Source organism: Grampus griseus (genome assembly GCF_964374135.1).
Source record: "Grampus griseus genome assembly, chromosome: 3".
NCBI classification, from domain to species: Eukaryota; Metazoa; Chordata; class Mammalia; order Artiodactyla; family Delphinidae; genus Grampus; species Grampus griseus.
Genome location: NC_139019.1, coordinates 87,800,658 through 87,823,458, shown reverse-complemented (window position 1 = coordinate 87,823,458; position 22,801 = coordinate 87,800,658). Strand labels below are relative to the sequence as shown.

Here is a 22,801-nt window from a genome sequence, read left to right as displayed (position 1 = left end):
GGAGGGAAGGGCGCGCGCAGCTCCCCGCGAGCCCCGCACCCTCGCCGGCCCGCTTCCCAGAAGTCCCCACCCGTCCCGGGTGAGCAGCCGGGCGCCCGCGCCCCCGCCCCGAGCGCGCCGCTGCCGCGGCTCCGCCCCCTCCCCGAGCAGGTCGCGCGCTCCTGCGGCTCCGAGCTGTGTCGCGGGCGCGCGCGCCGCCAGCGGAGCCGCAGTTAAAATGGTCCGAGCCGGACCCCGCGTTCCCCCTGCAGCCGTACTGACTGACTGAGCCGGCAGGCTCGCTCCCTCCGTCGCGTCCCCAAAGCTCGCGCCCATCGTTCTCCCGGCTTCCCGGGGCAAAGCATGTAGCCCCCATCCGGCGCCAGACCGGCCCGCAGCTGACGCCCACCCCCCCACCGTCGCGTGTGTGCCCGTGTGTGCGTGTGTGTGCGTGTGTGTGCGCAAGGCGGGCGACCCCGCCGCCCGCCGCGGGCCCGAGGCCCAGCCAGAGAGGGGCCTGCCTCGCTGCCGGGAGCCCGGCTGTCCGGGCCTCCCTACTTCTCTATCCCGGTCCCCCTTCTCGGGGCCTTCTATATGGGCCACCTTCTCTCGAAGGAGCCGCGTAACCGCCCAAGCCAGAAGAGGCCTCGCTGTTGCAGCTGGTGCCGCCGCCGCCGCCCTCTCCTCAGGCTGCCCCGCCGGACCCCGGCCAAGGCGCCCCCCCAGCCGGCGGCGCCCCGGAGCCGGGACTGCTTCTTCCGTGGGCCCTGCATGCTCTGCTTCATCGTGCACAGCCCCGGCGCGCCCGCCCCCGCCGGCCCAGAGGAGGAGCCGCCGCTCTCGCCGCCGCCGCCGCGGGACGGGGCCTACGCCGCGGCCGCCTCCTCGCAGCACCTGGCGCGGCGCTACGCGGCCCTGGCCGCCGAGGACTGCGCCGCCGCCGCCCGCCGCTTCCTGCTATCCTCGGCCGCCGCCGCCGCCGCCGCCGCCGCTTCGGCCTCGTCGCCCGCCTCCTGCTGCAAAGAGCTGGGGCTGGCCGCGGCAGCCGCCTGGGAACAGCAGGGCCGGAGCCTCTTCTTGGCCAGCCTGGGGCCCGTGCGCTTCCTGGGGCCGCCTGCCGCCGTGCAGCTCTTCCGGGGGCCGCCGCCGCCGGCCGAGCCCCCCACGCCTCCCGAGATGGTGTGCAAGCGGAAGGGGGCCGGGGTCCCCGCCTGCACCCCCTGTAAGCAGCCCCGCTGTGGCGGGGGGGCCTGCGGCGGCGGCGGCGGCAGCGGAGGAGGAGGAGGACCTGCGGGGGGAGGCGCCTCGCCGCCGCGGCCCCCCGACGCCGGCTGCTGCCAGGGCCCAGAGCAGCCACCGCAGCCTCTCTGCTCCCAGCGCTCCTCTCCCACTTCGGAAGGTGCCCCCACAGAGGCCGGTGGGAACGCCGTCCGAGCGGGGGGCACCGCCCCCTCGCCCGCCCAGCAGCACCACGAATGCGGCGACGCGGAGTGTCAGGAGACCCCCGAAAATCCGTGCGACTGTCATAGGGAGCCATCCCCCGAAACCCCAGACATCAATCAGCTGCCGCCATCCATCCTGCTCAAGGTGGGTCCGGGCGAGTGGCGCGGGGATGCGCGCTGCCCCCCAACCCCGGCCTCCGCCTCGGAGGTTTTCTCTCTCCTCCCTCTAAGCACGGAGGAAGGGGTTCCCTGACAGCCGGAGACGTCCGAAGGGGAGATTGGGAAGCCAATGGGGAGGATGCCTATGGCATATTATTGAAGTAGAAAAACTTGGAGTCTACTAAATGTCTTTTAATAGCTTGGGTCTGTTGCGCATAATTCAGGGTTCATCTATTATTAGATTCCCAGCCCAGTGGTTTAGAAACTATTCGTAAGTTTTGTGTGAAATATTGTTTTATCACTTGAGCAGTTTACACTGACTGGGTGAAGACTTTGTATATTAGTGTTTGAAAGTCTTAAAACAGTATTTTCAGGTTTGATAGCTGCTAGTTGATGTCAAAAACAGTTAATTTTATTGATCATTTACCATGATCAGGCACTGTGCCAGAGCTTTATATACATAATATCTCATTTAATCCTTCAGTTAACGTTGTGAAAGAAATATTGTTAACATCCTTACTTTATACAAGAAGACACTGATATTTCAGTGCCATGTGCCTACAGTAGTAAGTCAGGCAGAAGTGGTCTTTGCTCCTACGGAGCTTACAGTCTAGTGGGGCTTGAAGAGGTTGAATGACTTGCCCAAGGTCACACACAGACAGTAAGGGGCAGATCTGGGGAATTTAGGCCTGCCTGACTTGAAAACCCTTTTATTTATGCTGTGTTGTATTACCTTTGTACATTTTAACCCTTACATAAAAGCATACAGATTACCAGAAGGTAAGGACAAATGTATTTTTTGTTGGGGGATAGATGAGTGGGGGAAGAGGTAGGTGTCTTGTGGGAGCCTTGTCTCGCAACTACTAAGTAAAATTTGCAATTTTGTCAATGCTAGTGCTAGTCACGTAGTTATGTGATAGTTTGTAGTAAGCTATTATTAAAAAGTTATTTTTTCCCTCATTTTCTCTCTTCTCTCCCACCCCCACATCTGCAGCTTTCTGAAGCTTAATAAATATAAACCTGGTTACTCAGTGTGGATGATATTTAAGACTAGATAGAAAAACCTAGATAAGAATTCGGCTACTTTTATTGTTACTGAAGTAAGTGTCATCAATTATAATTGTTGACAGTATAATTATATACTGTCAACAATATACTTTGATTAGACTTTTTGCATATTTGTAATCCTGTGTGTTTGGGTCTGTTTTATTGTGATATTAATATTTTTGTAAATAATATAGCAAAGGAGTGGGAAAGCTTACCTTTTCCTTATGTCCAAATGTAATTGTTTAATTTACAGAGGTGTATTTTTGGAGGAGTAATCGCCACCTCTGTATGTTCAGGGTGTGCATTTTAGGGCGGAGGGAACATTCTTGAACCTTTTAAATTAGTGGATGACATGGACAAATTAAATATCAGCGAATACTTGGTGTAGAGGTTTGATTGCTGTCTTGTTTGGTAAGTAAGACTGTTTAAAAACAAAACAAAAACCAAGTACTTCCCACTTTCTACCTAAACCATTATTATTTCATGAAATAGAGAATATTAATACAAAAACAAAAGAAAGAAAAAAAAGGTGGTAGGACATGATTTCATAATAAAGAGACTTATATAGAATAAGTTTATTTCATTTGCTACATTGTTCTTTTCCACATTTTTGCTAGGGACTGTTGAAAACCTGATCTAAGGGACATTTGGGGAAATTACTCATTGGACTTACCTATTGTGTTGGAGTATTTAGACATGTTATATAGATTTCCATTACTTGTATTAGAAACTTGGATAAAGATACTCTGTGTGGTTTTCATGGTCCTGGTGGTGTTCAGCACAGAGTGAGTCAGACTGTCTGGAATGAATTGAAATCGAAGTTTTTTAGTGTTTACCAACCGAAGTAGAACTTTTGGGGATAAGACTTTGGGGGGCAGAGGCTCTGGTGACACAGATAGTGTTCATTGCTCTATCTTCTCCCCTAAGTACAGTGCCTGGCATTTAATAGCACTCAGTAAATATTGATGAACAAGTGAATGACCAGGTTTTTAGGAAGTCTGGGCTGAGACTCTGGGTGAATATGCCATGCCAGTAAGGGAAGTCTCTAAGGAGTGTTTCTATCCTGAGTTGTTGTTTTGAGCCACAGTAGAGCCATTGGATGGTGAAGAGTTTCTGGCTCTGTTTAGGCGTGGAGAAGAGAAGACTTAGGGAGCTATGACAATTTTCTTTACAGTACCAGAGAGTTGTTGCATAGAGAGGCACAAATCCATTATCCCCATTAGAAAGTATGTCCTACTCCCCTGATAATGGGCGATAACTTCTATAATTGTATTGCTGCGGCCTTTGTACCAGAAGTTACTACAGTTGTAGAAAAGGGGGATGTGGAGGGGAGAGAGTTTGGGAGAGAGACGTGAGGAAATGTGATTCAAAGATGTTTTTAGGGAAGTTGACTCAAACTACCATACTTGCTCAGTTTTTTCCAGGTATGGCAACAGCAAAAGAAAGCTAAATTCTTTCTACTGTGGTTCATAGGCAGATTTTTTGACCCAATATCAATAGGGCTTTTTCTTTTTCAATTTTACTTTTATGTAAGTAGTATTACTTGCTTTAAAATATTCAAATAATGCCCGTAAAGCAAAAGTTGGCCTTGGTTCACCCCCTACTCTCCTATCTAGTTTTCTCTCCAGAGGTCACTAACCACTGTTATCAGTTTAGATTTTTCTTCTAGACTTGTACTGTGGAGTACAGTAGCCGCTAGCCACATGTTGCTATTTAAATTTAAAGTAGTTAAAATGAAATAAAATTTAAAATTCAGTTTCTTAGTCACAGTAGCTGCATTTCAGGGATCAGTAGTCATGCGTGGCTGGCAGCTACTGTACTGGACTGTGCAGTTCCAGAATATTTTTTTCTTTGTAGAGAGCCCTGTGTAAAACTTCATAGCCTTTCGTAAATGGCATCAAAGTGTACATGTTCTGCAATTGTTTTCATTAACAGTATGATTTGGAGGGTTTTTTTTAATTAGTGAGTATATGGTTTCCTTCATTCTTTTTAACTGTTGTATAGTATCCCATAGTATTATGCCATACTATATTTATTTCAGTATGGTATAATTGGATGTTTTCAATTTATTACTATTGTAAACAATGCTAATAGATGTTTTCTATGCACATGTGGTCATTTTTCTAGGGTAGATTTCAAGAAGTGGAATTTCAGGGTTGAAGAATGTGATTTTCTGAAAATTTAAAAAGTCCTTTCTAACTGTAGGAGCTCTGTAAAGATGAAATGAATTTTTTCTTAAAATGGTGAACTTCATTGGAAATCATAGTTATGTAACTTCAGGAAGAGACCTTTGAGGTCATCTTGTCACTCCCTACTTCTTATGCATGAAGAAACAGGCCTGTAGAAGTGATATGGCTTACCCCAAGACATTTCAGATAGTGAATGGCAGACCCTGGGCTAGAACCCAGCTCAGTGTTTCCAGGTTTAGAGATCTTTTCAACATATGGTGTAAAAGGGCTTAAATAGTCTTCTCTCAGAAATTTATGAAAGAGATTCCTGAATTAGGGAGTGGGGGGAAGCTTACACCAGCCAACATCTAACCATTATGAGTCAGAGGCTAATTTTATAATTGGGTCTGTAAGGTTGAATTGTGTCTTTAAATATTAGAAATTTGAGAAGCAGGGACTGGCTCTTCAAAGGTCAACTGTGGGAATAGCATTTTCTAAAGTACTTAAGCCTGTTACATATGATCTTGGACTGGTAAATGGATTGTTTTGGATCACATAAGCTAGCTTCAGTCTTTGCTACCTGTTGCCTTTATTACTTTAAGCAACCTTACCTACTGATATCACAATTATATTTTTATATAGTGGATCCACTATAACAGTTTTACCAAATGATAGCAATGGAATATTTTTCTTTAAGTAGTAGCTATTTGAATAACTGGGTATTTTGAATCTATATTTAAATTTTAGAGGCTTTGTATGGTATATATTTAGATATCTTGCTCTCTGTCAGCAGACTATTTCTTTCCAAAGGAAACCAGGTGAGAGACCCAAAATCTATCACCATCATTAGAAAACCACTTCACCATGAATGCATCTCTGATAATGTATCAGTAGTTGTTAAATTTGTATTTTTATAGCTTTATTATGAACAGGTTGCTTTAGTGATCGAGGAAGAGTTTTTTAAGAGAAGTGTGCTTTGGAGGAAAGCTTATGTATCTGATCTATTTTTTTCAAATATGAAAACAAGGATAAAAGCAATGACAATGGGAGTTGAAGAAAAAAAGTGATGCGACTTTTTAAAGCTATGAATGTAGATTACTAGTGGGTAAGAGGAGCTAAGTTACATGTAGCTTTTCATGAGTGCTTTGACTTAAGGCTCCAGTACCAGATAAATTCTGGGAAGTATGGCTCTGGAGTTCTAGGGATGGTTTAGCCAGTGCTAAAATGGAGTGTCCTTAGGAAGTCAGGTTCAAGATTGTTCTTTGCTGGAGAATGCCTAGTAATCTTGGATAATTTACTCAAATCAGGCTACCAAAAGGTGAGATTTTTTTTCTTCTCATTTTGAGAAGGCTATACATTTTGGTGCCTTGTAAAGAGTAGCTGTCAAGGGGAGTAACCTTAAGCTGTTCTTTACCAACGTAAGATACCAAGTTGTATAAATGATAGGGAATGTAAGGGAAGATATGTGAAGGCAAATATGGAAGCATTTAATATTAAAATAATAGTTTCTTAAAAAGTTACTTACCTTTGGTTAAATATCCTGTTTTATGCTTATGAAGAATCTTGAAGCAACAAACATATATTGTCCAGCACTGGGAAATATAGCCATTATTTTGTAATGACTTTAAATGGAGTATAACTGTAAAAATATTGAATCACTATGTTGTACACCTGAAACTAATATAATATTGTGAATCAACTATACTTCAATTAGAAATAAAGAATCTTGCCCAAGTCTTGGCCAATTTGGTGTGCAAGTGATGTGGTAAGGGCATCCATGTGGTGGAAGAAGCTAGCAACAGTGATGGGAGATTGGTTACATACATACATGCATGCATTCCCTCGCTCTGCCCTCTGAGAGGATCTTTGAGCAGCAATACGCAAGACAGTGAGTACACTTAGTGTCCAGATCTTAGCTTCTAAATATCATTCTCTGCTAAAAGGAATCAGTGTTCCTTGGAGAAATGACTGATTCTAGGACTGGGACAAGTAAAGCACAAGATGAGCTTGGAATATTTTGAGCCAGAATGCAAGGAAGTGCTCAGAGAATAATGGAGATATGTCAAAAGAACACATTATTTCATAGTGTCTCCTCCCAAAATACTTAAAAAAAAGTCTTGTTTTATTGAATTTTGTGACTGGCTTTCGAATAAAACTTATTCTTGTGTAAATACCTGACTTTGCTATAGACTAACACTCTATGTAGTAACAGTTGGGGGTTTTATTAGTTTGCTGTGCTTTAAATTTTAATGATTAAATTGTGAGAAATTATTTTACAGATTAGGAAATAGTTTTAGAATCTGTGACTTCCCTATGGTTGTACGGTTAGAAAAATACCAGAAAGGGAATTCCCTGGAGGTCCAGTGGTTAGGACACACCGCTTTCACTGCCGGGGCCCAGGTTCAATCCCGGGTCGGAGAACTAAGATCCCTGCAAGCCCCGTGTGGCCAAAAAAAAAAAAAAAAAAAGTACCAGAAATATGTTTTGTGTCTCTGTTTTTCTAAATGGTGCTTTATTCAACAGACTGTTTAGTAAATTTTACTTTCAAGCTTTTGGCAAGCAATATAAGTAGAATATCTAACAAAAGAGGCAAGATATGGTGTATATAGGAAAAAAATTGAAAAGGCCAAAAAAGTTAAACTGACATAGAGAAGATAGTCAATATAAAATAGCTACACAGATTTACTTCTTATATTTCTATAACTTGCATACAGTCTGCATGCTCATAAGCCTTAACTCCTTTTTGTAGTAATATCTGATAGCACATAAGATCTCTTCATCAAGAAATGAAATGGCCAAATGTAGGTGTTGGCATGGTTGATTTTTAAGTACTGTAAAGGTCTGTGGGATATGTATGACCAAATGTTAAGCAGTGATACGTTCTCTGGAAGTTTTTTTGGTCTGAAGTATCTTCTGATACCTTATGTCAATGCCTCAATCAAAAATAGAATCTTCAAGTTTTAGAAATATTTGGATATTGGCCTGGTAGTGATTAGTTCAGATTATATCAGTAATATGGCTTGTACATTTTCTGGTAATTAATAGCTTAGTTGCATTGTCCAGATCTGCCAGTAAAGATCAAGAATATTAAGCATGTTTTCAACCCAGGTCCTGACTAGAAGTCATTGTTGTTTCCCAATATCCATTCGCCTTATATTCTTTTTAGTAACAGTACCCATCGTGTTCTAGTTAGGCACATGATTACCTAACGAGAGACTTTCTTAGCCTCTCATATAGGGGTGGCTATGTGACTAAATATTGGATAATAGAATGTGAGTGGAAGCAATGTATATGACTTCCAGATCACACTATAAAAGGCAGCTGCTTGTCCTTTGCTTCCTCTTCCCTTTTCCAGGGCTAGACCACCTGTATTAAAAGAGTAACCCAGGGCTTCCCTGGTGGCGCAAGTGGTTGAGAGTCCGCCTGCCGATGCAGGGGACGCGGGTTCGTGCCCCGGTCTGGGAAGATCCCACATGCCGCAGAGTGGCTAGGTCCGTGAGCCATGGCCGCTGAGCCTGCGCGTCCGGAGCCTGTGCTCCACAACGGGAGAGGCCACAACAGTGAGAGGCCCGCATACCACAAAAAAAAAAAAAAAAAAAAAAAAAAAAAAAGAGTAACCCATTTTCAACCCTATAAATTAGGGCAGTGATGAAAGAGCAACAAGATATAAGATGATAGATCCCTTGATCTAATACAGCGTTAGAGTACCTACTTGGCTTGGACTTCTGTCACACTTAAGACATTGCTAACAGGCCTGTGTTAAAGTAAGCAATTTCCTGGCTTGATGCAAGTGCCATTTCAGTTTTTTCATTGTCATTTTTTCCTCTTTCTTATTTAGCAAAAATTTTCCAGGCCAGTCCTTTACAGACCTATGTTCTCTTTCTTCAAAGCAACCTTTGAAATGTTCTTTCTCTTGAATCTCAGATGATCCAAAGATAATTCAGAAATGCCTTTGACCATATAATCTTGAAACCAGTGAATAAATCTCATGTCTTAGTGTCTTCCACAGAAACCTAGGTACATGTGCACAGATGTTTGTTAAATGAGTTAAGAAAATAGCATGGTGCATAGTAGTTTTTTTCTGAGGAGTTAGGATAGGGGCGAGATAGCATTTTAATGACAGAAAGAAAAGTGGGAATATTTAAACACGTGTTAGTTAATTATTTCTGTTTAACAAATTATGCAGTTTAAAACCACAAACATTTATTATCTCATATTTTTTGTGGGTTAGAATCCCTTTGTGGCTTAGCTGGGTCCTTCTGATCCAAGGTCTCTTATGAGGTTATATTCAGGTGTTTGTTGGGGCTACTCGACTGGGACTTGAGAATTTTCACCCAAGCTTACTTGCATGGTTTTTGGCAGGCCTCAGGTCCTTACTGGCCGTTGGCCAGATGCTTAAGTTCCTTGCCATGCCATTTGGGCTTCTCCATAGGGCTAATCACATAGAGCAACAGAGTCGAGAACACTCAAAATGGAAGCCACAGTTTTCTTAATCTAATCTCTTCTGCCATACTCTGTTCATTAGAAGTGAGTCAGTAAATCCAGCTTACCCTCAAGAGGAGAGAATTACACAGATGTAAGTACCAGCAGGTGGGGTCATTGAGGGCCATTTTGTAGGTTGCCTACCACAGCCATATGCAAAGATCTATTAAATATGCATTGGTATTTTAGCTGAGTATTTTGCCTTTTTACTTTTATCCATCTTTGCTGGTACTGGTTTTATCTTTACTCACTTATTAATTTCCTTTCACCTGAATAAATAAGACCCATCTAGATCTATCTAGATTAGTCAATTTTGTGTTAATGATAACAATCCTCTCACTTTTACAAAGGAGAAAACTAAGGTTCAAAGAAGGTACGATCGAAAGTCGGACATATTTTAAACAAGATGTTTCTTGGTTCCAGTGACTATGTTCCACGAATCTTCTCTTTGTTAAGGGACAAATTAGCCCTTTAAAGCCATGTAGTCCTTTAACCTTAAACAAATGATCTAGTCTCTCTAAATCTCTCTAAATTCTCTCATCTATAAAATGAGGGGAACAAGCATTAAAAATATCCACCAGAGAGGGACTTCCAGCTTTGGCTGCATGAAGAGTTTGGTGAATCCTCTCCACAAACACAAAACAAATATATATGAATTTTATATATTTATATATATATATATATAAATTTTATATATATATATATATGTAAAATAACTAGGAAGAATTGCCCAAAACTATTTGGGCTTTGGAAATCGACCAAAAGCACACAACAAAATGAGACGCATTTATTCTTAGGAAAACTACTAGAGCTTCAGGTAAGAATAGTGGAGGTCTACACCACACTTGAATGAGGCCCCTACTGTACCCTCGAACCCCAGTACGTTTGGCAAGAATCAGGAGTTTGGAAAACCAGCAGCTTAGGTGTCTTAAGAGGGTAACTTAGTTTGGGGCAATAAGTAACAACCTGTGTTTGTCAACTAAAAGTGATGAACTTGTTAGGAAAAAAATGGTGAAAACCTACATATTTGCAAGTCTCATGTTGTGGTGCCAGTTGGGATGAGTGGGGGATGAGCTAGGAGTTTAACAGGCAGACCTTGGAAAAGAGAGAACCATAAAGGGATAATAAGCTCTTAACATATCCTTGGCTTACTCTGAAACTATGCATATGTGCAGGGGAGACTTGAGAGTATCTAGCAGAAAGCAAGGGCTAAAGCAGACTTGAGTATAAGCCTTGAATATGCTTTTCCCATCCCACGCACAGATTGGAGAGCAGACTTGAGATGTTTGAGCATATCTTTGCCCAAATAACGAGCTGGAAACTAAGCAATTTAGACACGGGTTGACCTCCCTAGGAAGCCAGGCTAAAAACAAATATGAATAGGAATTAAAACTTGAGCAGAGACATTCAAACTTCAGGGGACTCATATCCTACCATTTAAGGCCAGGGAGATTAAAGTTGAAAAACAATTCTGAAAAGTAAATCAAATTCCAGAGTTGCTACAATATGTTATCTAAAATGTCTGGTTTTGAATGAAAAATTGAGACATGTAAAGAGACAGAAAAAAATGGAACCTATACTGAGAGAAAAGAAAGCAGTTAATAGAAACTGAGTAGGCACAGATATTAGACTTAGCAGATAAAAACTTTAAACTGCTATTATAAACATGTTAAAAGAATGGAAGGAAACATGATTTAAATTATAGAAGAATATGATAACATTGACCCAACAAATGGGAAATCTCAGTATGAAGAAGTGGAAAGTATAAAAAAGTATTCTTTGATGCTGTTGCAAATAGAAGTGCTTTCTTATTTCATTTCTGATTTGTTCATTGCTAGTATACAGAAATATTTGATTATTAGCTCTAAATTTTTATATGTATTTTTTTTTTCTGTATATAAGATCATGATATCTGTGACTATGGAACATTTTAATTCTTCCTTTCTAACCTGGATGCCTTTTATTTCTTTTCCTTACATAATTGCCCAGGCCAGAATCTCCAATACGATGTTGCATAGGAGTGGAGATGGTAGAAATCTTTTTCTTGTTCCTCATCTCAGGGGAAAACATTCAGTCTTTCACTATTAGGTGTAATGATAATTGTGGAACTTTTATAGATGCCATCTATCACATTAAGGAAGTTTCCTTTTATTCCTAGTTTTCTGAGTATTTTTTGTCAAGAAAGGGTATTGGAGTTTGTCAAATGCTTTTTCTGCATTGAGTTGGTTGGGTTTTTTAAACCTTCATTTTATTAATATGGTTAAATGGATTAATATGTTAAATGGATTTATTTTTGCATGTTGAATCATCTTTGCATTCCTGGGATAGATCCCACTTGGCCATGGTGTATGATCCTTTTAATATGCTGCTGGATTCAGTTTGCTAATACAGTTGACCCTTGAACAACATGGATTTGAACTGTGCAGGTTTTCTTACATGCAGATTTCTTTTCAAGAGTAAATACTGTAGTACTACATGATGCTTGGTTGGTTGAATCCATGGGTGAGGAACCGCATATAGGGAGGGCCAACCAAAAGTGATACTTGGGTTTTCGACTGCATTGAGGGTCAGCACCCCAAACCTCTGCATTGTTCAAGGGTCAAATGTATTTTGTTAGGATTTTTTGCATTTAAATTCATAAGGAACGTTGGTCTATAGTTTTCTTGTGATGTTGGTCTATAGTTTTCTTGTGATGTTTTTGGCTTTGGTATGAGGGTAATGCTAACCTCATAGAATGAATTAGCAAGGGTTCCCTCATGCTCCAATTTTGGGAAGAATTTAAGAAGAATTTATATTTGTTCTTCTTTAAATATATCACTATTGAGGCCATCTGGTCCTTGGTCTTTCTTTGTTATAAGTTTTTAGATTACTGATTTAATATTTCTACTTGTTATAGGTCTATTCAAATTTTCTATTTCTTCTGAGTCAGTTTTTTGTAGTTTTTATGTTTCTAGAAGTTTGTCTGTTTCCTTTAGGTTATCTAATTTGTTGGCATACAGTGTTCATAATATTCTCTTATAATTCTGTTTTTGTAAGGCTGGTAATAATGTCTCTATTTATTCATGATTTTAGTAATTTGAGTGTTTGCTTTTTTCCCCCTCTCTTGGTTGTGTTCTTAGCTTCTCCCATATCATACTTCCTCTTTAGGACAGTCCATAACAATGACTCTTTTAATAACGGCCACTTGTACTTAAGATGGTTTTCTGTTTTTAAAGTTGATTTTTCATGGCTGGAAAGGCGGCCACCCCCTTGCCTGTTGTGCCCCCTCGCCCTTCACACAACGCACTTTCATAGGGAACCTGGTGCTAAACCATTCGTAGATGACCTGCTTCTGGGTCAGGGTGTCTTACATAGCAGAGCAGCTCCCTCACTGCGATCTATTTAAAGTCAGCCCTCGACAGAAAGGATAAATTAAAAAAAAAAAAAGGGGTAATTTTTTCTAACTGATGAAGACCTTTTCATTGCCTTTAAAATTTTTAGCGCATATTATGTGGTTCCTTTTTTATTCACAGATATTTTCCAATTTATCCCTGGATGAGCGTTGCCTTTCTGCATCATTGGTTTGCAAGTACTGGCGTGACCTTTGTTTAGATTTCCAGTTTTGGAAGCAGCTGGATCTTAGTAGTCGTCAGCAGGTATGGATTCTAATTCTAAAGAAACACTCAGGTTGACCTATTCAAAAAATATCTTTTTCCTCCTCAGAAATCACTTCTTTCACGCTGTTTTTCAAGATAGTTCAAATGACTGTAATCTATAATTCTGTGCTTTAGTAATTTTTTTTCAAATTCAAGTTGAAGCTAGGTTCCTATGATGAAGAATACATTTTTTAGTTTGGATTGGTAATTTTGGGTTGGTTCTTAATCCTCTTTGTCTTAGTCCTCTTCATCCTCCCCCCCCCCCCAGTTTTTACTACCTTTAAAAAGAGTTATTAAACTTTTCATTTTTTGGAGGGGTCATTTTACGAATATTAGTTTAATAGTAGAAAATAAGGCAAACATTTATATAGTGCTGCTGATGTGCCACGTACATACTGTTCAGTGAGCTTTATATGTGTTCATTTGATCAACCATCTTATGAGTTGATACTATCATTATCCCTATTAATTTATTATTATTATACTTTTCATAACAGTATACTTATAATGTTATTTTGTGTGAAGAAATGGAATAAGATAACTCATTTTGTTTTAATTTTCATTTTGATGAATTTTCTAATCCTCCCCATTGCCCGACTGCCAATATGTTTATATGGTGGCATAAATTAGGAAAGAAGATAGTTAATAGTGCTTATTACAAATAATTTGTTGGACTTGTTAAATTCTTCCCTTAAACTTGGTTTTCAGTGCTTGGCATTGGAAACATAAAAAAGATATCCAATAAGAATAGGATTTTATTAGACTACTAAACCTGCTCTAAATCCTTCCATGATATTGTTAGTGATGTGCTGCTAAATGTTTAACTGCTGGCTTTCAAAAACAAATGAGCAAAGAAAAAGCCCTGATTTGTTATATTTTCCAGTTTTTGTTGTACAAATATTTTCACCATGACCCATTTCAAGCTACCAATGTGATGTCACTGAATGTAGTGATATGACTGACTTCGAAAGTGGTATATACTATAGACTTTTGTGATTTGGTACAAGCCAACTCCAACACTGGTAGCATTTGTGTGTGTTTATAGGCACATGTACTTTAAACAAAATAAGCAAGTTCCTGAGCATTTGTGTATGAGTTTTCTTTTTGTTTTACTGCCTCATTGGTAAGAGGTTAAGACAGTTATAGAATTAGTCATTTACCTGTCCAGGTTCATGAAATTTGTGTCCAGGGGGAATGGTGAATATTTAGTTAGTTGTGGCTGGTACAGTGGAGACAGGTAACGTGAAGTAATCCATTGGCTCTTTACTTCATTAGTCTTGGTTGTCTGAGCTATTTGTTACAAACTCAGACTAAGAAGAGCTTTTCCCCTCTCCTGGTAGTTAGATCTGGAGGTGAAAAAAGAAAAAAAAAAAAAGAGAGGTATGCTGTTTCCAACAAGCGTAAACAAAGGTATTTTCAACCTTGGCTCTTAACTCCTTGTATCCCTCAACACTCCAATTCTTTCCTTTTTCCTTTCTTTTTTTTTTTTTTAAAAATTTATTTATTTATTTATTTTTGGCTGCGTTGGGTCTTCGTTGCTGTGTGTGGGCTTTCTCTAGTTGTGGTGGCCGGGGGCTACTCTTCATTGCAGTGCATGGGCTTCTCGTTGTTGCAGTGGCTTCTCTTGTTGCGGAGCACGCGCTCTAGGTGTGCGGGCTTCAGTAGTGGCACGCGGGCTCAGTAGTTGTGGCTCGTGGGCTCTAGAGTGCAGGCTCAGTAGTTGTGGTGCATGGGCTTAGTTGCTCTGTGGCATGTGGGATCTTCCCAGACGAGGGCTCAAACCTGTGTCCCCTGCATTGATGGGTGGATACTTAACCACTGCGCCACCAGGGAAGCCCTTCTTTTTCCTTTCTAAATTTCATCATGTGCATTTTCTCTCATCATTATTTTTGCACAAAAGATTTGAATAATGTTAACTCTGTTTTCTTTTTTTGGAAATATGATTGGGCAGGGAATGTGTAGAGGTTGGTTTTTAAAATTTGTTTAAAGAATTGAGATGGCCATATGAATTTTTCAGCAGATGAATTTTAAGGTTACTTACAGGTAGCTTTGAGTCTTCCGAGAAAAACTTTTTTTTTTTTTTTTTTGCGGTACACGGGCCTCTCACTGTTGTGGCCTCTCCCGTTGCGGAGCACAGGCTCCGGACGCGCAGGCTCAGCAGCCATGGCTCACGGACCCAGCCGCTCTGCGGCATGTGGGATCTTCCCGGACTGGGGCACAAACCCGTGTCCCCTGCATCGGCAGGCGGACTCTCAACCACTGCGCCACCAGGGAAGCCCGAGAAAAACTTTTTTTTAATGGACTTTTCTATGAAGTCTTCAGTGTGCTGAAACCCAAAATGATATATTGTCTAAGCTATGGATTTAGTTATATGTAATGTATTCTGATAAAAGTAGTAAAACAATTGAAATGTATATACTTTGGTAGGTATTATCTCATAATAAGTGTGAAAAGTCAAGAGTCATACATCATGATGGCTGATATATACTATTTGTTGGGTTAAAAACAGAACCAACTCCAAATCTCAATACAGTTTTGTTTGTGGGGAGTTTTTGGTGAGTTTGAAAGTTTAAAGTATGTTTTCCTAATAAGGATAGATTTTTAGGTGTTTAATGAAAACTAACACATACATTATCACTTGGTGTTTTCTGACACCAAATCTGTGTTTTTTTCCATTCTGACAACAAATTCTCTGACACCAAATGCGTGTCCAACAATTCAGTTCAATTATGACACTAACTCCTGGAGTTAGTGCAGACCTCACAGGTTAAGGGCTCAGTCCCATAAGACTGTCTCCACTTCATATGCCAGTCACAAGTCCTAGGAGCCACCTGTACTTTAGACTGACCAGCTGTAAATTTGGAAGTTCCCCCAGCCCTCTCCTTAGGTGTGATAATTTGCTAGAATGATCACAACTCAGGAAAATACTGTGTTCACTGATTTATTATAGAGGATGTAAACCAGGACCAGCCAAATGGAAAATACGCATAGGGCAAGGTATGGGGGGAGAGAGTTTGGAGCTTCTATATTGTTTACATTCACATTGACCTCCCAGCACTTTGATGTATTCACCAACCCAGAAGCCCTTCAAATCTCAGTGTTCAAGAGTTTTTATAATCCAGTCTCCAGCTCCCCTTCCCTCCCAGGAAATTGGAGGATGGGGCTGAAAGTTTCCACCCTCTAATCACATGGTGTTTGGTCTTTCTGGTGACCAGCCCCCATCCTGAAGCTATCTAGGGGCCCCAACTTAAGTCATTTCATTAGTATAAACTCAGGCATGGTAAAAGGGGCTTGTTAAAAATAACAAAAGACATTCCTATCACTCAGGAAATTCCTAGAACTTTAGGAGCTCTGTTCCAGGAACTGGAGACAAAGACCAAATATATTTTTTTATTATACCACAGTTCTTATTATGCTTTAATATTAAGTAAGAAGGGTTTCTTTTGATTGTGGTTTTCATGCTATAATCTAATTATTATTTATTGGGGAGAATTTAATAAAAGAATAGAATGTAAGTTTCTACTTTTAGCAGATTTTTAAATTTATTGCTTTTCTTCTCTCTCATAGGTCACTGATGAATTATTGGAAAAAATTGCATCAAGAAGTCAAAATATAATTGAAATCAACATTTCTGATTGTCGCAGTATGTCTGATACTGGCGTGTGTGTTCTAGCATTTAAGTGTCCTGGACTTCTTAGGTATACAGCCTACAGGTGTAAACAGCTTTCTGACACCTCTATTATTGCGGTAGCTTCTCACTGTCCTTTACTTCAGAAAGTTCATGTAGGCAACCAGGACAAACTTACTGATGAAGGACTCAAACAGGTAAATTTTAGCATCTATAAAATGGTTTTACTCGTATTAACTCAACATGTTTTCTTGCAGCAACACTTTGAAAGATTGCTATGTTGTAGCAACATACATAGCAACATACATATTGTAATGTTCAGAGACTAAAATAAGTCATCCTTTTTATGTATCTATGAATATTTGGGTTAGTGAACTAGAGTTCCATGGCTGTAATTGATAAATTAACTTTTTTGTGTTTTTTAATAAGTGCCTGAACTTCTTTGACCAGCCATTTTATTAATTTATTCCTTTGTTACTTAAATTTTATGCGAAATTTTGCTTTAGGTAACTACAGTATGCAGTTTGGGTCAGCATGAGGTTTTAAAAATTAACTTTTAATTCCTCTTTTATGTTACTAGATGACATGCTTACATGTTTTAAAATATCTTTTAAATGGAAGTCCAAGTTAAGGAGTATAAAATGAAGAAAAAGATGGTAATTACCTATATTAGGTACAATAATTGGATTAAATATAGTATCATGTGTATTTTCTGGTTGATTCACTTTCTTTGGAAATGGTATTTAAGGTTTCTTGTCTCAGAGTGGATATTGAATGGATTCTATGTGCCAGTCCCTGAATTTGTGAATATTTTGAATATTTAGTAATGTTCCCTCTATTGTACTAGGCACTTTTTGTAGTTTTTATTTAACCTTTGAAATAACTTTGTGGAAATAGTTGATTTAAACTCATTTTGTAAAGGGAGAGATTAAGGCTTAGAGAGATTAAGAAACTTGCCTAATGTGTGGTAGACAGTGGACCTGGGATTTGAAGCTTGGATTCTCCAAAGCCCTACCGCCCTACAGTCTTTCCGTTTTTTCCATGCCAATAGACTGTACTCTTCTAGACCTTGGATAAAGGAGCCTGTTCCATGAGGGCAGAGGCTATGCACATGTACCACTCTACCCACAGTGCCCTTGGCAAACATTTGTTGAAAGGAAGAATTAATAATTCCACTCAAGAACTTTGTCAGAACTATTTTTTAAATTTAGAATTGAGATGTAGTCCTAATAGTTCCCAGGAAAAGCAGAGTATCAGTAAAGTCCTAGACTTAAGTCTGATATGAGACGAAGTCAGAAATAATATGAAGATCCCTAAATTTATTGATTTATTTAAATATTTATTTATTTATTTGGCTGTGCTGGGTCTTAATTGCAGCACGTGGGATCTTCATTGCCACGTGTGAGATCTTTGTTGCGGCATGCAGGATCTTTTTAATTGCAGCATGTGGGATCTTTTAGTTGTGGCATGCAGGCTCTTAGTTGCCGCATGTGGGATCTAGTTCCCTGACCAGGGATCAAACCCGGGCCCCCTGCATTGGGAGCGCGGAGTCTTAACCACTGGACCGTGAGGGAAGTCCCTGAAGATCCCTAAATTTAAACACTGCATATGAATTAACTGAAAGCTCAGTATTAGAAGAAATTTGGAATGACTATCCTAAATAGTACTAGGTGTGTCAATCCAATTTATGTGTTAAGAATCCTGCAATTTATAAGGGAGCCTATTTTGTCTGCACAGGCTAATTGTGCAACAACAGTCTTACCTGTTGTAATATTTGTCCTGATCTATTTCTGCTATGTACAGGATTATTCACTAGCAAAGCATTTTATGAAGTTCTTAAGTCTGTTAAAACAAATTAATCTTTGAGGTAAATTATAAATTTTATAGACATGGCGTGATTTTTTTGTGACGGAAATTTCCCAGCAAGTTATACTTCACAATGAAACATTTTAAAAAGTCTATGTATTTATTAAGAAATGGATTAAATTTGCTATATATTTAAATCTGATATAACACAAATAGGTACCAGTTGACCAGAGTGCCAAGGGTGTTCCTTGTAAAAATAAGGTCATATTTATGGTTGAAATAGAGGGAAACTAAAAAGTTCTTTAAGGAACAAGACAATATGCCAGTTAAGTATTATGAATTTATCTAATATTTACAGCTTTGAGACTAATTATGTAAATCTTCCCTAGAATGTGAGGTATTTTGGAACCCATTAATTTATGATAGATTAGATGTTTGCTTCAGATTTTTATGGTTTCTGAATTATGAATTAGTTATATATGAAGTAATAATCTGATAAAAGGTAGTAAAATAAATCGTTTTCATTCTAAGTAATTTTTAAAAGTAATTGCATATGAACTTCATTGCAGTACAATGAGTAATCCTTTCCTATGCTTAAGATGGTGCTGTGGTAGGGTGTGTCCTCTTTTAGCCTCTTTCTTCTGTTGGGATAGTGTTACGGTATAGTAGAAAGAGAATGGCTTTCATATATACACAAAATAGAAGTAAAACTTTTATGAAGTAATATATAGCCTTATGAATAGTGCAATTGATATTTTCTATTCTGTACTATTATGTTAAATAAATGTTGATCTTGATCCACTCAGTAAATTAATTTCATGACCCAGTGATATTTGATAAGCCCTGATGTGGACTACATTATACTTTTAGTGAATTAACAACTTAAAAATGTATAATAAAGTTTCAAAAGGCCTAGTATGGAGCTTTCGTAATTGATTAATTTTCCTGGTATTTTTTTCTCTTTTACTCTTAAACATAGCAGTTGATTGAATTGTTGCTTCTGTAGAGCAAGTTGAAAGGTTTGGAAAGCATGGACAGAGAACTAAAGGAATTCAAGAAAATGATGCATGAACAAAATGAGAATAGCAATAAAGAGCTAGAAAGTATAAAAAGGAATGAAATAGGATTTTTGGTGCTGAAAAGTATAATTACTGATATAAAAAATTTAGTAGAAGGATTTAGCATCAAATGTGAGCAGGCAGAAGAAAGACTCAGTGAACCTGAATAGGACAAATGAAATGATCATGTCTGAGGAGCAGAAAGAAGAAAGAATGAAGGAAAGTGAACAGAGTCTAAGGGACCTGTGGGATACCATAAAGTGAAGGGAGAGTGAAAGAGGCAGAAAGAGTATTTTAAGAAATGATATGGCCCAAACTGTTCAAATTTTGTGAAAGACATGAATCTATACATCCAAGAAACTCAGTGAATTCCAAGCAGGATGATTTCAAAGGGACCTACATTAAAACACATAATAGTCTAATTTTCAAAAGCTAGAGCCAAAGAGAATCTTGAAAGCAACAGAGAAGTGATTCATAGCATACAAGGGATCCTCAATAGGATTAACAACTGATTTCTCATCAGAAACCATGGAAGCCAGAAAGCAGTTGGCTAACATATTTAAAGTGTTGAAGAAACAATGTCAACCAAGAACTCTGTATCTGGCAAAACTGTTCTCCAAGAGTAAATGTGACATTAAGATATTCCCAGGTAAACAAAAATTGAGGAAGTTCGTTTGTAGACTTGCCTTACAAGAAGTGGTAAAGAGAGTTCTTCAGGCTGAAATAAAAAGACACTAGATAGTAACTGAAAGCCATAGGAAGAAAAAAAGAATGCGAGTATAAGTAACCACATAGGTAAATGTAAAAGATAGATTTATTGTATTTTTGGTTTTTAACTATTTTTTTCTATATGATTTAAAAGGCACACGTATAGAACAGTATTTATAAATCTTTGTTAATGGGCACATAATGTATCATCTGTGGTAATAACCATATAAAGTAGGAGGGATAGAGATGTACAGGAATGGGGTGTATACTATTGAAACCAACATGGTAATATTCAAATAAGGTTATTATAAGTTTCAGATGTTAATTGTAATCTCCATGATAACCATTAAGAAAATAAATATATACATGAAAGTAATAAGAAGAGAATTAAATGGTACACTGCATAAAATCTACCAAATACAAAAAGTGCAGTAATGGAGGAACTGAGGAACAACAATAAAAAAAGTATGAAACATACAGTAAATGAATAGCTAAATGGTGGAAATAAATCATTCTTTATCAGTACTTTAAATATAAATAGATTAAATTCTCTAAAAGGCAAAGATTGGCAGCATAAAAAAAAATCATGCATATAAAGTCTAAAAGAGACTCATTTCAGTTACAGACACAATGAGGTTGAAAGTAAAAGAATGGGAAAAGATATTCCACTCAAATACTAATAACCAAACAGAGCTAGAGTGGCTATACAGATGGTCCTCAGCTTATGATGGTTCAACTTAAAATTTTTCGACTTTATGATGGTGTGAAAGCCATATGCATTCAGTAGAAACTGTACTTTAGATTTTAAATTTTCATCTTTTCCCAGACTGGCAATATGTGGTATGACACTCTTTTACGATGCTGGACAGTAGCAGTGAGCTGCAGCTCCCAGTCAGCCACACAATCATGAGGGTAAACAACTGATACACTTATAACCATTCTGTACCCATACAACTGTTCTCTTTTTCAATTTCAGTGAAATTACATAAATACTCAACACTTTATTGTAAAACAGGCTTCATGTTAGACGGTTTTGCTCAACTATAGGCTAATGTAAGTGTTCTGAGCCCATTTAAGGTATGCTAGGCTCAGCTATGATGTTCAGTGGGTTAAGTGTATTAATGCATTTTTGACTTACGATATTTTCAATTTACGATGGGTTTATCAGGATGTAAGCCCATTGTAAATTGAGGAAGATCTGTATTATAACCAGAAAAAAAATCAATTTTAAGTGAAAAAAGGTTGCAGGAAACAATGAAGGTCATTATGTATTGATAAAAGTTTCAATTAATCAGGAAGATATAGCAATTATAAACATATATGACTCAAACAACACAGCCCCTAAATATATGAAGCAAAAATGGAAAGACTTGAAGGGAGGAAAAGACAGTTTTACATTAGTAGTTGGAGACTTTAATAATCTACTTTCGGTAATGGAGAGAACAACCAGAAAAGATCAACAAGAAACTAGAGTACTTGAACAATGCTGTATGCCAGTTATACCTAACAGGCATATACAGTAGGCTACACTCAACAACAGAAGAGTACACATGGAATATTCTTAAGATTAGATGATATTTTGGACCACAAAACAACTTTTAATAAGTCTGGGAAGATTGAAACCATGCAGGTATCTTTTTTGACTATAATGACGTGAATCTAAGAATCAGTAACACGAAGAAATCTGGAAAATACACAAATATGTGGAAGTTAAACAGCATACTCTTGCACAACCAATCGAACATTGAAGAAATCGCAAGGGAAATTAGAAAATACCTTGAAATGAATGAAAATGAAGACACAGTATAGCAAAAATTATGGCAACAAAAATAATATTTAGAGAGAAATTTATAGCTGTAAAAGTTTATGTTTACAAAGGAAGAAAAATCTGAAATTAGTAACTTAATTGTACTCCTGGAGGCACTTGGAAAAGAAGAGCAAACTAAACCCAAAGCTAACAGAAGGAAGGAAATAATGATCAGAGCAGAAATAAATGAACTAGAAAACAGGAAAATTATAGATAAAGTCAATGAAACCAAAACTGGTTTCTTTGAAAATACCAACAAAAATGACAAACCTTTAACTATATTGACTAAGAAAAATAGAAGATTCAACTTACTAAATCAGAAATTTAAGAGTAGATATTACCACTAACTTTATAGAAATAAAAAGGATTATACAAGAAAATTATGAACCACTATGTATACCACAAACTGGATCGCCTAGATGGAATGGGTAAATTCCTAGAAATGTAAAAACTACAAAAACTGACTCAGGATAAGTAGAAAATCTGAACAGATTTGTAACAAGTAAGGAGATGGAATCAGTAATAAAAATCCTCCCAACAAAGCAAAGTCAGGAATCAGATGGGTTCCCTGTTGAATTTGGTTTAACAGATAAAGAAGAATTAATACCAATCCTTCTCAAACTCTTTCAAAATACTTAAAAGAAGGCAACACTTGCTGATTCCTACAAGGCCAGCATTACCCTGATTCTGAAGCCAGACAAAGACACTACAAGAGAAGACAACTACAGACCAACATCCTTAATGACTATAGATGCAAAAATTCTCAAAAAACATAGCAAACAGAAGTCAACAATATATTGAAAGGGTTATATACTATGGCCAAGTATGATTTATCCCATGAATGCAAGGGTGACTCAATGTACAAAAATCAGTCAGTGTAATA

At 38.7% G+C, this 22,801-nt stretch overlaps 1 protein-coding gene across 1 annotated transcript in view; it reads left to right on the top strand.

The window, feature by feature from the left end:
- The first annotated feature begins 459 nt into the window (after nucleotides 1–459).
- FBXL17 (F-box and leucine rich repeat protein 17) overlaps nucleotides 460–22,801 on the top strand; it is a 478,619-nt gene continuing 456,277 nt past the window's right edge. Inside the window, exons 1-3 of the mRNA XM_082650228.1 lie at nucleotides 460–1,566; nucleotides 12,790–12,912; nucleotides 16,479–16,736. Coding sequence (XP_082506354.1) covers nucleotides 574–1,566; nucleotides 12,790–12,912; nucleotides 16,479–16,736 — 1,374 coding nt within the window. The 5' untranslated portion in view covers nucleotides 460–573. The remainder of the gene's footprint in view (nucleotides 1,567–12,789; nucleotides 12,913–16,478; nucleotides 16,737–22,801) is intronic.